We start from the raw sequence: 13,815 nt of genomic DNA, 5'->3' as shown, positions 1-13,815 counted from the left end.
TATTTTGTCCAAAAGATGATGTGAAGGCTGGTTAAATTTATTTTTATTATTTTAAAGATTCACAACTCTCGCCTTATTTCTGTTTTGTCTCCTAAAAAAAGTTTTGAAAAGTGTTACTGTGCTGTGTCTACTGATTTTTACAGCCCTGCCAAAATCTATAAAAAGTATATAATAGATATTTTAATGAAAACTATTAATATTAGAGAAGTCCACTTTTTGTACTATGATTATAATAATATTGCATACCATAAAAGTAAAATAGATAGATTTCTGAATCTAGATACTATTTTTTATTTGACAAAAAAATTCCCGGTCCTTTTTCTCATTGATTTTCCTTAACATATAAAAAAAAAACCTAATATATAATTGAACTAGGTAAAATCTACCATTTTAATATATAGTTCCACAAATTACTTTTAAAGAGAAGTAATACCTGACTATGACCAGTGTATTCTCTTGGCAAAACTCTATTAGCCTTTGCCCTGCTTCATTACAGAATGAATGGCCAAATTTGCCTGTTACTCTAGGTGTTTCTTGACTTCCTACGTTTGCATTCCAGTCCCCTATAATGAAAAGGACATCTTTTTTGGGTGTTAGTTCTGGAAGGTCTTGTAGCTCTTCATAGAACCATTCAGCTTCAACTTCTTCAGCATTACTGGTCAGAGCATAGACTTGAATTACCGTGATATTGAATGGTTTGCCTTGGAAACAAACAGAGATCATTCTCTCGTTTTTGAGATTGCATCCAAGTACTGCATTTCCAATTCTTTCGTTGACCATGATGGCTACTCCATTTCTTCTAAGGGATTCCTGCCCACAGTAGTAGATATAACGGTCATCTGAGTTAAATTCACCCAACCAGTCCATTTTAGTTCACTGATTCCTAGAATCAACGTTCACTCTTTGCATCTCCTGTTTGAGCACTTCCAGTTTGCCTGATTGATGGACCTAACATTCCAGGTTCCTATGCAATAATGCTCTCTACAGCATCGGACCTTGCTTCTATCAGCAGTCACATCGACAACTAGGTGTTGTTTTTGCTTTGGCTTCATCCCTTCATTCTTTCTGGAGTTACTTCTCCACTGATCATCAGCATATTGGGCACCTACCGACCTGGGGAGTTCATCTTTCAGTGTCCTATCTTTTTGATATACAGTCAGCAAAAACAAGACCAAGAGCTGACTGTGGCTCAGATCATGAACTCCTTATTCCCAGATTCAGACTTAAATTGAAGAAAATGGGGATAACCATTAGACCATTCATGTATGACCTAAATCAGATCCCTTATGATTATACAATGGAAGTGAGAAATAGATTTCAGGGAGTAGATCTGATAGATAGAGTGCCTGATGAACTATGGACAGAAGATCGCGACACTGTACAGGAGACAGGGATCAAGACCATCCCCAAGAAAAAGAAATGCACAAAAGTAAAATGGCTGTCTGAGGAGGCCTTACAAATAGCTGTGAAAAGAAGAGAAGTGAAAAACAAAGGAGAAAAGGAAAGATGCACCCATCTGAATGCAGAGTTCCAAAGAATAGCAAGGAGAGAAAAGAAAGCCTTCTTCAGTGATCAATGCAAAGAAATAGAGGAAAACAATAGAATGGGAAAGACTAGAGATCTCTTTAAGAAAATTAGAAATACCAAGGGAACATTTCATGAAAGATGGGCTCGATAAAGGACAGAAAGTTATGGACCTAACAGAAGCAGAAGATATTAAGAAGAAGTGGCAAGAATACACAGAAGAACTGTACCAAAAAGATCTTCAGGACCCAGATACTCACAATGGTGTGATCACTCACCTAGAGCCAGACATCCTGGAATGTGAAGTCAAGTGGGCCTTAGGAAGCAGCACTATGAACAAAGCTAGTGGAGGTCATGGAATTCCAGTTGAACAATTTCAAATCTTGAAAGATGATGCTGTGAAAGTGCACTCAGTATGCCAGCAAATTTGGAAAACTCAGCAGTGGCCACAGGACTGGAAAAGGTCAGTTTTCATTCCAATCCCAAAGAAAGGCAATGCCAAAGAATGCTCAAATTACTGCACAATTGCACTCATCTCACATGATAGTAAAGTAATGCTCAAAATTCTCCAAGCCAGGCTTCCACAGTATGTGAACCGTGAACTTCCTGATGTTCAAGCTGGTTTTAGAAAAGGCAGAGGAACCAGAGATCAAATTGCCAACATCCGCTGGATCATCAAAAAAGCAAGAGCGTTCCAAAAGACCATCTATTTCTGCTTTATTGACTATGCCAAAGCCTTTGACTGTGTGGATCATAATAAACTGTGGAAAATTCTGAGAGAGATGGGAATACCAGACCACCTGACCTGCCTCTTGAGAAACCTGTATGCAGGTCAGGAAGCAACAGTTAGAACTGGACATGGAAAAACAGACTGGTTCCAAATAGGAAAAGGAGTACGTTAAGGCTGTACATTGTCACTCTGCTTATTTAACTTATATGCAGAGTACATCATGAGAAATGCTGGGCTGGATGAAGCACAAGCTAGAATCAGGATTGCCTGGAGAAATACCAGTAACCTGAGATACGCAGATGATACCCACCCTTACGACAGAAAGTGAAGAAGAACTAAAAAGCCTCTTGATGAAAGTGAAAGAGGAGTGATAAACTTGGCTTAAAGCTCAACATTCAGAAAACTAAGATCATGGGATCTGGTCTCATCACTTCATGGCAAATAGACGGGGAAACAGTGGCCAACTTTATTTTTCTGGGTTCCAGAATCACTGCAGATGATGATTGCAGCCATGAAATTAAAAAACACTTACTCCTTGGAAGGATAGTTATGGCCAACCTAGATAGCATATTAAAAACCAGAGACATTACTTTGTCAACAAAGGTCTGTCTAGTCAGGGCTACAGTTTTTCTAGTAGTCATGTATGAATGTGGGAGTTGGACTATAAAGAAAGCTGAGTGCTGAAGAGTTGATGCTTTTGAATTGAGGTGTTGGAGAAGACTCTTGCAAGTCCCTTGGACTGCAAGTAGATCCAACCAGTCCATCTTAAAGAAAATCAGTCCTGGGTGTTCATTGGAAGGACTGATGTTGAAGCTGAAGCTCCAATACTTTGGCCACCTGATGCAAAGAGCTGACTCATTAGAAAAGACCCTGATGCTGGGAGGGATTCGGGGTAGGAGGAGACGGGGACAGCCGAGGATGAAATGGTTGGATGGCATCACCTGCTCAATGGGCATGAGTTTGGGTGAACTCCAGGAGTTGTTGATGGACAGGGAGGCCTGGTGTGCTGCGGTCCATGGAGTCCCAAAGAGTTGGACATGACTGAGCGACTGAACTGAACTGAATACCTGTCTAAAAGGGTAACATTATTTAGTGCTTCTATTCTATATAAAAACATTGATAACTAACAAATAAGATGTTTAAGCCTATCATATTGGCAATGACAACTATTACACGCATAGAAAGAGATATGCTCACTTTGTGACCCATTAGACTATAGCCTGTCAGACTCGTCTGTCCGTGGGATTCTCCAGGCAAGAATACTGGAGTGGGTTACCATTCCCTTCTCCAGGGGATCTTGCCCACCCAGCGGCTAAATCCTGCTTACTGGGTAGTTCAAACGGTAGAGAATCTGCCCGCAACATGAGAGACCTGGGTGCGATCCCTGGGTCCAGAGGATCCCCTTGAGAAGGGCATGGCAACCCACTCCAGTATTCTTGCCTGGTGAATTCCATGGACAGAGGAGCCTGGTGGGCTACAGTCCATGGGTTTGCAAAGAGTCGGACACGACTGAGCAAGTTGTACACTTTCTCCTCCATTCCAGCTATATTCTTCTTTTTTTTTAATGTTACTTTTTTTTTTTTTACTTTATTTTACTTTACAATACTGTATTGGTTTTGCCATACATTGACATGAATCCACCACGGGTATACATGAGTTCCCAAACATGAACTCCCCTCCCACCTCCCACCCCATATCATCTCTCGGTGCACCAGCCCCAAGCATCCTGTATCCTGCATCAAACATAGACTGGCGATTTGTTTCTTACATGATAGTATACATGTTTCAATGCCATTCTCCCAAATCATCCCACCCTCTCCCTCTCCCTCTGAGTCCAAAAGTCCACTCTACACATCTGTGTCTCTTTTGCTGTCTCACATACAGGGTCATCATTACCATCTTTCTAAATTCCATATATATGTGTTAGTATACTGTATTGGTGTTTTTCTTTCTGGCTTACTTCACTGTTTATAATCGGCTCCAGTTTCATCCATCTCATTAGAACTGATTCAAATGAATTCTTTTTAAAGGCTGAGTAATACTCCATTGTGTATATGTACCACAGCTTTCTTATCCATTCATCTGCTGATGGACATCTAGGTTGTTTCCATGTCCTGGCTATTATAAACAGTGCTGTGATGAACATTGGGGTACATGTGTCTTTCCAGCTATATTCTTCACCATCTGAGCCACCAGGGAAGTTACAATTCCACTAGTTTTGAGTATTTAAGTATCACAATCTGTTCCATTACCCCCAACATATCCTTGTGTTTTTATAGTCAGCTGTCTCCCATCCCCAGATCTTAGCAACTGTTATCTGTTTTCTGACCCTATACTTTTGCCTTTGCAAAAATGTTTTATGAATAGAATCATACAGTAGGTAAACCTTTTATATCTGGCTCTTTCACTTAAAACAGTGGATTTAAAATTCATCCAAGTTGTTTCATCTACTAGTAGTTTGTTTCTTTTTATTCCTAAATAGTATTCCATTTTACCTAGGTTATTTATTTATTTTCTAGTTTAGGTACATTTGAGTTGTTTCCAGTTTTTGGCAATTTCAAATATAGCCCTTATAAACATTTGCGTACAGATTTTTGTATGAGCATAAATTATAATTTCACTTGGGTAAATACTTCTCAGTGTTTTTGATGGGTGCCTGGGTTGTATGGTGAGCTTATGTCTAACTTCTTAAGAACTTGCCAAACTGTTTCCTAAGCAGCTGTACCATTTTGTGCTCACAGTGTATGAGAGTTCCAGCTGCTCTGCATTCTCACCAGCATTTACTGTTATTTGTTTAGTTTTTGCTTATTATTTTTGGTTTGAGGTATTTTTGCTTGTTATGCCCTTTTAATAAAGTATAATGTATCACTTTTAGTTTTATTTCATGTTTCTGTAATAAATAATGTTGGATATCTTTTTATATACTTCAGTTCAGTCGCTCAGTCGTGTCTGACTCTTTGCGACCCCATGAGTCGCAGCATGCCAGGCCTCCCTGTCCATCACCAACTCCCAGAGTTCACTCAAACTCACATCCATTGAGTCAGTGATGCCATCCAGCCATCTCATCCTCTGTCGTCCCCTTCTCCTCCTGCCCCCAATCCCTCCCAGCATCAGTCTTTTCCAACGAGTCAACTCTTCACCTGAGGTGGCCAAAGTACTGGAGTTTCAGCTTTAGCATCATTCCTTCCAAAGAACACCCAGGGCTGATCTCCTTTAGAATGGACTGGTTGGATCTCCTTGCAGTCCAAGGGACTGTCAGGAGTTTTCTCCAACACCACAGTTCAAAAGCATCAATTCTTCGGCGCTCAGCCTTCTTCACAGTCCAACTCTCACGTCCATACATGACCACAGGAAAAACCATAGCCTTGACTAGATGGACCTTAGTCGGCAAAGTAATGTCTCTGCTTTTGAATATGCTATTTAGGTTGGTCATAACTTTTCTTCCAAGGAGTAAGCGTCTTCTAATTTCATGGCTGCAATCACCATCTACAGTGATCTTGGAGGCCAAAAAAATAAAGTCTGACACTGTTTCCACTGCTTCCCCATCTATTTGCCATCAAGTGATGGGACCAGTTATTAGTTTAGGTTATTCCTAATGTTTTCTAGGAATAACCTAAATAAAATGTGATTATAATTTCCATCCATGTCCACAAATCTTTGTCATCTAAAAACTTCCCTAAGATGGATTTGTTGAATTGGAGATAGAAATATAGAGATGTTTAGAAAAATATTGATACTGCCGTGTTTCTTTTCAGAAATATTTTACCAATTTGTAGTCACATTCAATGCCCTTTTAATACCAGCCTCTTATTTTGTGAGTTTATCTGTATCTAAGTATATAATAGTTGTTGTCAATGATAGGCTAAACATTGTATCTAATTTCTTTTAGTTACCAATGTTTTTATCTAGAATAGAAGCAGTAAATAATGTCACCCTTTTACATAGATATTACTTCTCTTTAAAAATAATTTATATAAGCTCCTGCTAGGTAAGGGTTTGTTAGTCTTCATGTGTCCCTACAGGTTGTAGTGTGGGTATCCATTCCAGTTTTTTGCTTGTTCTTTGGTGTTCAAGATCTTACTCGTTAAAAATTTTTAAGAGACTGACTTGATATTTGATATTTCATGGTTCTCAGATGGTTTTCACTTTTGTTTCTTGTATTTACTGATTTTTGTTGGGTGGGTAATTAGCAAAGAGGAAGTATTCTGACTGTTGAATTTTTTTTTAATGAAAACTTTATTTTTAATTTGACAAGCTGAGTATCTTTAGCGGATTTCTTTTAATTTTTTTTCCTGTGATTAAAAAGAACACTATAAAATTTCTCTGGAGTTTGAATATCAAAACAGACTGTAGAACATATCCTGGAGTAGTGTTTTCTTACATCATATGTATTTTACCAAAATTGCTTTTACAAAAAAGGATAAACTAATCAAAAAATTCAGAAAAGAAATCTTTAAGAAGCTAGCATGTTATCATTATTTGGATATGATCTCTGTTGTCTTTTCAGTGGTACTTTGAAAAAAATTTTGTAGTAAAAAAATAACACTTGAGAGTTTGTTTTGATACTATTCCTACTTACTACACATAATCCTGTTTGGTTCCAAATTGAAGTGATTTTTCTGAGTAACTTTAATACAAACTTTTTTTTTAATATTGTTGTCCCTCACTGTTATTTGTATGTTTTCTCCAAAGGCGAAAGAAGAATTCGTGTTCATACTTTGTGTTTGCCGGTAGTTTCAACTTTAAATGAAGTATTTCTTGGAGCCGATGTTCAAGCAATTTCAGGGTTATTGGCCAATATGGGTAAGAATTATTACCTATTGTAAACATATTACAAGTAGTAGCATTTGAAAAATCTATATACTTGTATCTTCCTTTAAATAATTAGCTTTAGAATTTCAGTGTTTAAGATTCAGTGTATGCCTGCCAAGTAACTATTTGAATAAATGGGTCTGCTGCCACTCCAGTACTCTGGCCTGGGAAATCCCATGGACGGAGGAGCCTGCTGGGCTGCAGTCCCTGGGATTGCTAAGAGTCGGACACGACTGAGCAACTTCACTTTTACTTTTCACTTTCATGCACTGGAGAAGGAAATGGCAACCCACTCCAGTATTCTTGCCTGGAGAATCCCAGGGACGGGGGAGCCTGGTGGACTGCCATCTCTGGGGTCGCACAGAGTCGGACACGACTGAGGCGACTTAGCAGCAGTAGCAGATAACCTGATCTTTTTTTCTTTTTTAAATTGTACAGCTTTATTGAAATTAGTTTCAGTTTGTTGAGATATAAGTGATATAATTATCACTTAACCCATTTGAGTATATGACTCCATATATACATCTATGAGTATGTATACAGATTTGTATGGCCATCACCTGAGTCTAGTTTTAGAACATTTCAATCACCCCTGGATGAACCTCTTGCCCATTAATTAACAGTTACTGCTTACTCGCTTCTTCCCTCACTGGCCTTAGGCTACCACAAAACTGTTTTTTGAGCAACTGAGCACATGCACACACATACAGACACGTACATGCAAACTGTATTCTGCGTCACAGTCTACCTGCTGTGGACTTAAATACCATGTTTTACTTAATGTCTTCCGTGTCAGAGTTGCCTTCTTGAATTTTTTTTTTGTTTTCTTTTTGGATCCGTTTTTCAAAAACATGGAGCTTAATGTCATCTTGATTCTTGCTCCCTTTCTTCAGGGATGACTGCCAGTGAGTCCATTTGCTTCAGATTCAATCATCAGTTTGCTTCAAACTCAAATGCCTGTAATAGGAATAATTACCTGTTTTCTTGAATTTCCTATTGGGAAAAAAATATTCTTTAATGTAACATGGTAAATAATTAACTTCAGTTTAGTCTCATGTGATAAAATTTAAAAATTGTAACCTAAGAAATTTGAGAGTCCATTGCCTTTATATTTTGTTGAACTAGTACATTTTTTAACAGTGTAATTATTATATCTTTATTATTATTAACAACAGCAACTATATGTCAGGCAGTATTTGTGAATTTTAAAAAATCTTCACAGCAAGTATTAGTTCTGTTACTAAATTTGGTTGATCCCAATATGTACTTTTTACCCCTCACATTTTGTCAAAATCCTTAAGTTAAGGTAATAGTAGTCTTCATTCTTTTTTGCTTATATATAAATTTGGTCATAGCAGTTAATAACGTCACTTCATTGAGTGTATTTTTGATACCACATGAATAGAGTTTAGTTATAGTTTGAGAAGTTTTCAAAGGAACTACAGTGTTTTTGGTATTGGAAAAAATTGGGGGGTATATAGAAAAGCTTAAAATAGAGTGGCATAACAGATGATGAAGATCATCTAAATAACTAGTTGTTCTTTCAGTAAATGTAAAAATTCTCTATTAAGAAAGAATGTGCTACAAAAAAAAAGCATGTGTGTTTAATTGCAGTCTTTTTCTTTCTCAGTGATACATAAAATGATAGGTTACAATTAATAGCATCTTAGATTTGGCGAAATACAATTTTCCATTTGTATTTCCAATATATACATTTTACAGATAAGGATACTGTGGCTCATAAAGGTTAAATTACTTGCCAGATTTTCATACTGCTAGGAAATAGCAAAACAATATTTCAACGTAGGTTGGTTTGATTCTCCAAATTATGCGCTTTTAACTGCTGTGTTTAGTTCCTTGTGTATGTAATAACTTCAGAGAAAGTTTGTATAATAAAAAAAAGCTTTTCTATCCTTAACAGTGGGGTAATTAAACTCCTATCTTTTTTTCTCTTTTGTCCCTACTTCAACTTCTGTTAGCTGTTGACAGGTCTGTGACGGCCAGTCTGAGTGATGCTCGTGATGCCCTAGTGAATGCCGTCATAGACTCCCTGTCAGCTTATCGTTCTTCAGCCCTAAGTAACCAGCAGTCTGGACTCATGGTTCCTTTCTCTCTCCGGCTTTTCCCACTGTTTGTGCTGGCTCTCCTTAAACAGGTAAAAGAATCAAAATCAGAAACTAACACAGTGAAAGTGTCAACAGCCAAAATTTTTGTCTTGTGAACCTCTTTCGCATAGATAACAATTTATAAACTCTGGGAAAAAATACAAAAAATTAACTACCTAAAGGAAAAATACAAAAAATTAACTACCTAAAGGAAAAAATACAAAAAATTAACTACCTAAAGGATCTGGAGGATGTATGTGAGGAGAAATGAAACTTGGAAGAAGAGGCATGCACATGGTGCACTTCTTGTTATTTTAGCCTGAGGATAGGTGACCTTTAATGTCATGCATAAGGAATAAAACATCAGTAATTTGCACGCTTTCTGGTGTGAAATATTAGATGACAGAGTTTAGGGTAATTACTGCTTCTGAATAGTAAGTGTAGAACCCCAGGACAGAGAGAACCAAAGAAAGTGAAAGTCACTCAGTTGTGTCCAACTCTTTGTGACCCCATGAACTACATAGTCCATGGAATTCTCTAGGCCAGAATACTGGAGTGGGTAGCCTTTCCCTTCTCCAGGGGATTTTCCCAACCCAGGGATCGAGCCCAGGTCTCCTGCATTGCAAGCAGATTCTTTACCAGCTGAGCCACAAGGGAAGCCCATAGGCACTTAGTAAGTAGTTTTTTGAATGAATAAATGGAACATCTTTCATTTCCTGTAGTATTCTTTCTTTAACAGCGTTTTCTAATCTTCCTTATTTATAGTCAGTGCATTTGTTTTAAGGCAAAGTTTCATTGCTGTTATCTCTCTGCCTCTTTCTACTCCTTTCCATCAATAGAAATGCCCCAAACCTTATCTCTGATTTAGTGTTCATGGAACTAATATTCCAGTTGAAACTGACAATTACTTGTTAACTCTATTCTACTAAGTAGCTGTCTTCAAATTACTAATTTTCTTGGTTGATTTGTGAGCTTTGTTATTATACATTATTTAATTTCTCTAGCTGTGGGAGAGATGAGGATAGTTAACCACCAATCATCATCACTCAGCTTTTACAGAATACTTGGATCTTTAGTTCTTCATACTTCATATGCCTTTTTTTTTTTTTGGCATCTGCAATGTAACTTTATCCTTTTTGTCCTGTTGTTTAGATTTTTATATTACTATTGCTTTATGATAGATTGAATGTTTAGATCTATTTCACTGATTAGGAAGCAGACGCCAGATAGATTGAATGATTTTGCCATGGTGAGATAATTAATATGTCATTAGGTGAGGATATAGCCACAATTTAGTAGATGTGTGTGACTGATTAAATATATTTTTGTAAGAACAAGTAACAGTAAATTTGTTAATTCTGTTTGAAGATATTCTTTTAACAGCTGATATTTGCAAAATTTTATATGTATTTGTTAAATACCTTTTTTCTGATGGGTATATTTTTTTGTTATAGAAATCATTTCAGACTGGGACAAATGCACGTCTAGATGAACGCATTTTTGCTATGTGTCAAGTGAAAAATCAGCCCTTGGTTTACCTTATGCTCACAACTCATCCCAGTTTGTATAGAGTTGACAATCTCTCAGATGAGGTAAGATTGATTCATTTTTTTATTCACTTTTACTTACAAGCTTTTCACTTGGGAAGCTCCTGAAAATAGTGCTTTTATTTAAGTTATTAAAGTAATAAACTTTACTGTTTGTTTCAGATGAATCTTTAGAGAGATCTAAGTAAATGAAGACATTGTCAAATTGACTAGAGCAACCTAAAATTTATTTAAACAGGTTGCTCTGAAAGGAGTATCCAGTGTGAAATTACACTTGAATGCCCAGGTCAATGTTTAGTGTAATAATATTCTTGAATTGAAAAGAAAATATTTGTCTAAGTTGTAACATTATTCTCCTTTGATGGGAAATTTACTAGAGTTAAAGCTGCAAGCATGAAAATGTTAAATCATAATCTTTCTATAATATATTGTAGTCAAGTTAGAATATATATGTTAGAAGTAATATTTTGGTTAAAAACATTTGAGTTTAAATATTTTAAGGTACCTTGCATATATGAAGGAGATAACTTCTAAGCAAATGAAAATTGTTGATGACATTATTAATTTGTATTACAAAAATAATGACTTACTCCTGTGTTTGACAAGTTCAACTGACTGGACCTGTATTTTTCTCAAATTAAAAAGTGGCAAATTAACATAAAAATACAAACACAGTATGTTAGATGTCTATAATGTGGAAACCACTAGGAGAAAAATAATGGAGAAGGCAACGGCAACCCACTCCAGTACTCTTGCCTGGAAAATCCCATGGATGGAGGAGCCCGGTAGGCTGCAGTCCATGGGGTCGAGAAGAGTTGGACACGGCTGAGCGACTTCACTTTCACTTTTCACTTTCATGCATTGGAGAAGGAAATGGCAACCCACTCCGGTGTTCTTGCCTGGCGAATCCCAGGGACGGGGGAACCTGGTGGGCTGTCATCTCTGGGGTCGCACGGAGTCAGACACGACTGAAGCGACTTAGCAGCAGCAGGAGAAAAATAAATCACTCATAGTATAAACATTCAGAGACAAGCACTATTAAGATTTTCAATGGTATATTTATCAGGACTCTCTTTTGCAAGTGAGCTTAGGAAAGAAGGGACTGACTGATGTGGCACTCAAATAGAAACCACAGAAAAGGCGAGGGTCTAAACTAAACTCAGGTCTAACTCAAATTCATAGACTCTGCATTGCTTCACTCTTTCAGACCAGCCTTTAAAAAACAGAGCCTAGATAAAAAACAGAGCCACTTTAAAAAACAGTGGCTCTAGAAAACAGAGCCACTGATAGCTTCCCATCTTTACCACCAGGGAAGGACAAGGCTTTCTTTTCTTAGTTAACATTAATTTCTGATTGGCTGTATTTGGGCTATAGTCTCTCTTGTTCCCCACATGCCCTAAGGCCAGAGGTCTTAAGGTACTGTGATCAATAGATCCTAATAGAGCTAAAGCCTGCTGAAGGTAGTACCTCTTGATAGGTCAGTATTTTATTTACTTTCTCCCTTAGATAAGAATCATTAAGTACCAAATTTTAGTATTTAAATCAAATTTTGGTCAAAAATGGTGTAGTTACGAATAATTAAAGGTGTATATTTTAAGATAGCAGTATTATAGTCAGTGATAAATGATGAACTTCCATTTCTGGACTTATTAAATAAATGTTAAATTGAAGAGAACTAGAAAATTAATTTGCATTAGATTTACTCTTACATCAGGATGTATATATGATCTAAACTACACAATCATCTGTTATCATTAACTAAATTCCAGACTTTATTTGGATGTCACTAATGTATCTAATCAGGATACATGAGTACTGATTACATTTATTGTGTTAGTTTTTAAAATAATAAATTAAGATCAGAGAGTAATTTGGCTTGACTGGGATCCTGATGGCTTTGTTTAGATAAACGATACATATTTCCTCCTCGTCTTTATGTTTAAATATGAATAATTCTGATTTACCTAAATAAATTCCAAAGTCTCAAAGGTAACACTCATTAAATTTCTTTTTATTATTTAATTGTGGCTCCCTAATAGTTATATCTAAAAGCTTTAATCTTTTGCTCAATTTTTAAGGGAGCAATCAGCATCAATGATCGTACTATACCTCAGCCGCCTATTCTTCAGCTTTCGGTGGAGAAGCTGAGCAGGGATGGGGCCTTTCTCATGGATGCAGGTTCTGTGAGTAGTCTTGACTTCTCTCTGTACACTGCTACCCTCATTCCTCTTAGTTTCTCTCTTAATGGATTATGTATTCTTTAATCTATATAGTTTTGTATTCACCACCTTCTCCTCCATAGTCTCCTTGCATGCGGAGCATACAGTGTCCTGTCGTGGTAAATAGTAGTTATCATTACTTTAGTTGGAGGCTATACAGTTTCGATAAACTAACTTCCCTTTTTGATCTTTTAAAACACAGTCAGTGATTAAAGGTTAAGTCAACATCTCACTGTTAAGCTATATCTCAAGATAATTTTCTTCCTGTCTCCAGGTACTAATGCTTTGGGTTGGAAGAAATTGTGGACAGAATTTCCTCAGCCAAGTTCTAGGAGTTGAAAACTATGCATTAATTCCACAGACCATGGTAAGACTGTGTAATCTTATAGTGATGGTGGTAGGCTTAAAAGATGTTTCAAATGATGGCAAAAACATGAACATCCTATTTTGAAATCATAGCTATATTTTAGAGGCATTCTGTAGGTTATTTTGCATTTTTGACTTGCTTGTTCTTATATGTGTATACTATTTTAGTGAGAAAGTAATGAACGTAGTTAATGGCCAAAAAATGTGTGCTGCTGTTGGCAGGAGTTGGCATTAGTGTTAGGGCTCTTCTGTTTCTGTGTTTTGTGTTTTTTGCAAGTGATTTCATTGTTCTTTGGCAGAGTCCTTTTAACTGCTGCTTTAGAGTAAGAACTCAGCTAACTGCCACACAAGCCAATGACTTGTGACCAAATCAGTTGGATTTATATTGATTATTGGAGAATGTAATATTGGACTCTGTCACCCACTCTGTAACCTTGAATAAGTCACTAAAAGCCTCATTTGTAAAAATAAGAGCGCTGTTGCTTATGGAGGAATACTTGAAACAACACATG

General features: G+C 36.9%; 1 protein-coding gene across 2 annotated transcripts in view; it reads left to right on the top strand.

Annotated features, from left to right (window-relative positions):
- Window positions 1-13,815, top strand: part of SEC24A (SEC24 homolog A, COPII coat complex component) — a 77,318-nt gene that overhangs the window by 59,406 nt on the left and 4,097 nt on the right. For both annotated transcript variants that reach the window (XM_018050373.1, XM_018050374.1), the window contains exons 17-21: window positions 6,947-7,057; window positions 9,046-9,221; window positions 10,626-10,763; window positions 12,797-12,901; window positions 13,212-13,304. In XM_018050373.1, the coding sequence (XP_017905862.1) occupies window positions 6,947-7,057; window positions 9,046-9,221; window positions 10,626-10,763; window positions 12,797-12,901; window positions 13,212-13,304 (623 nt within the window). The remainder of the gene's footprint in view (window positions 1-6,946; window positions 7,058-9,045; window positions 9,222-10,625; window positions 10,764-12,796; window positions 12,902-13,211; window positions 13,305-13,815) is intronic.

The sequence above is a fragment of the Capra hircus genome, chromosome 7 (assembly GCF_001704415.2).
Source record: "Capra hircus breed San Clemente chromosome 7, ASM170441v1, whole genome shotgun sequence".
In the NCBI taxonomy this organism is placed as follows: Eukaryota; Metazoa; Chordata; class Mammalia; order Artiodactyla; family Bovidae; genus Capra; species Capra hircus.
The sequence above is the reverse complement of the archived record's forward strand: the minus strand, read 5'-3'. Positions and strand labels throughout refer to the sequence as shown.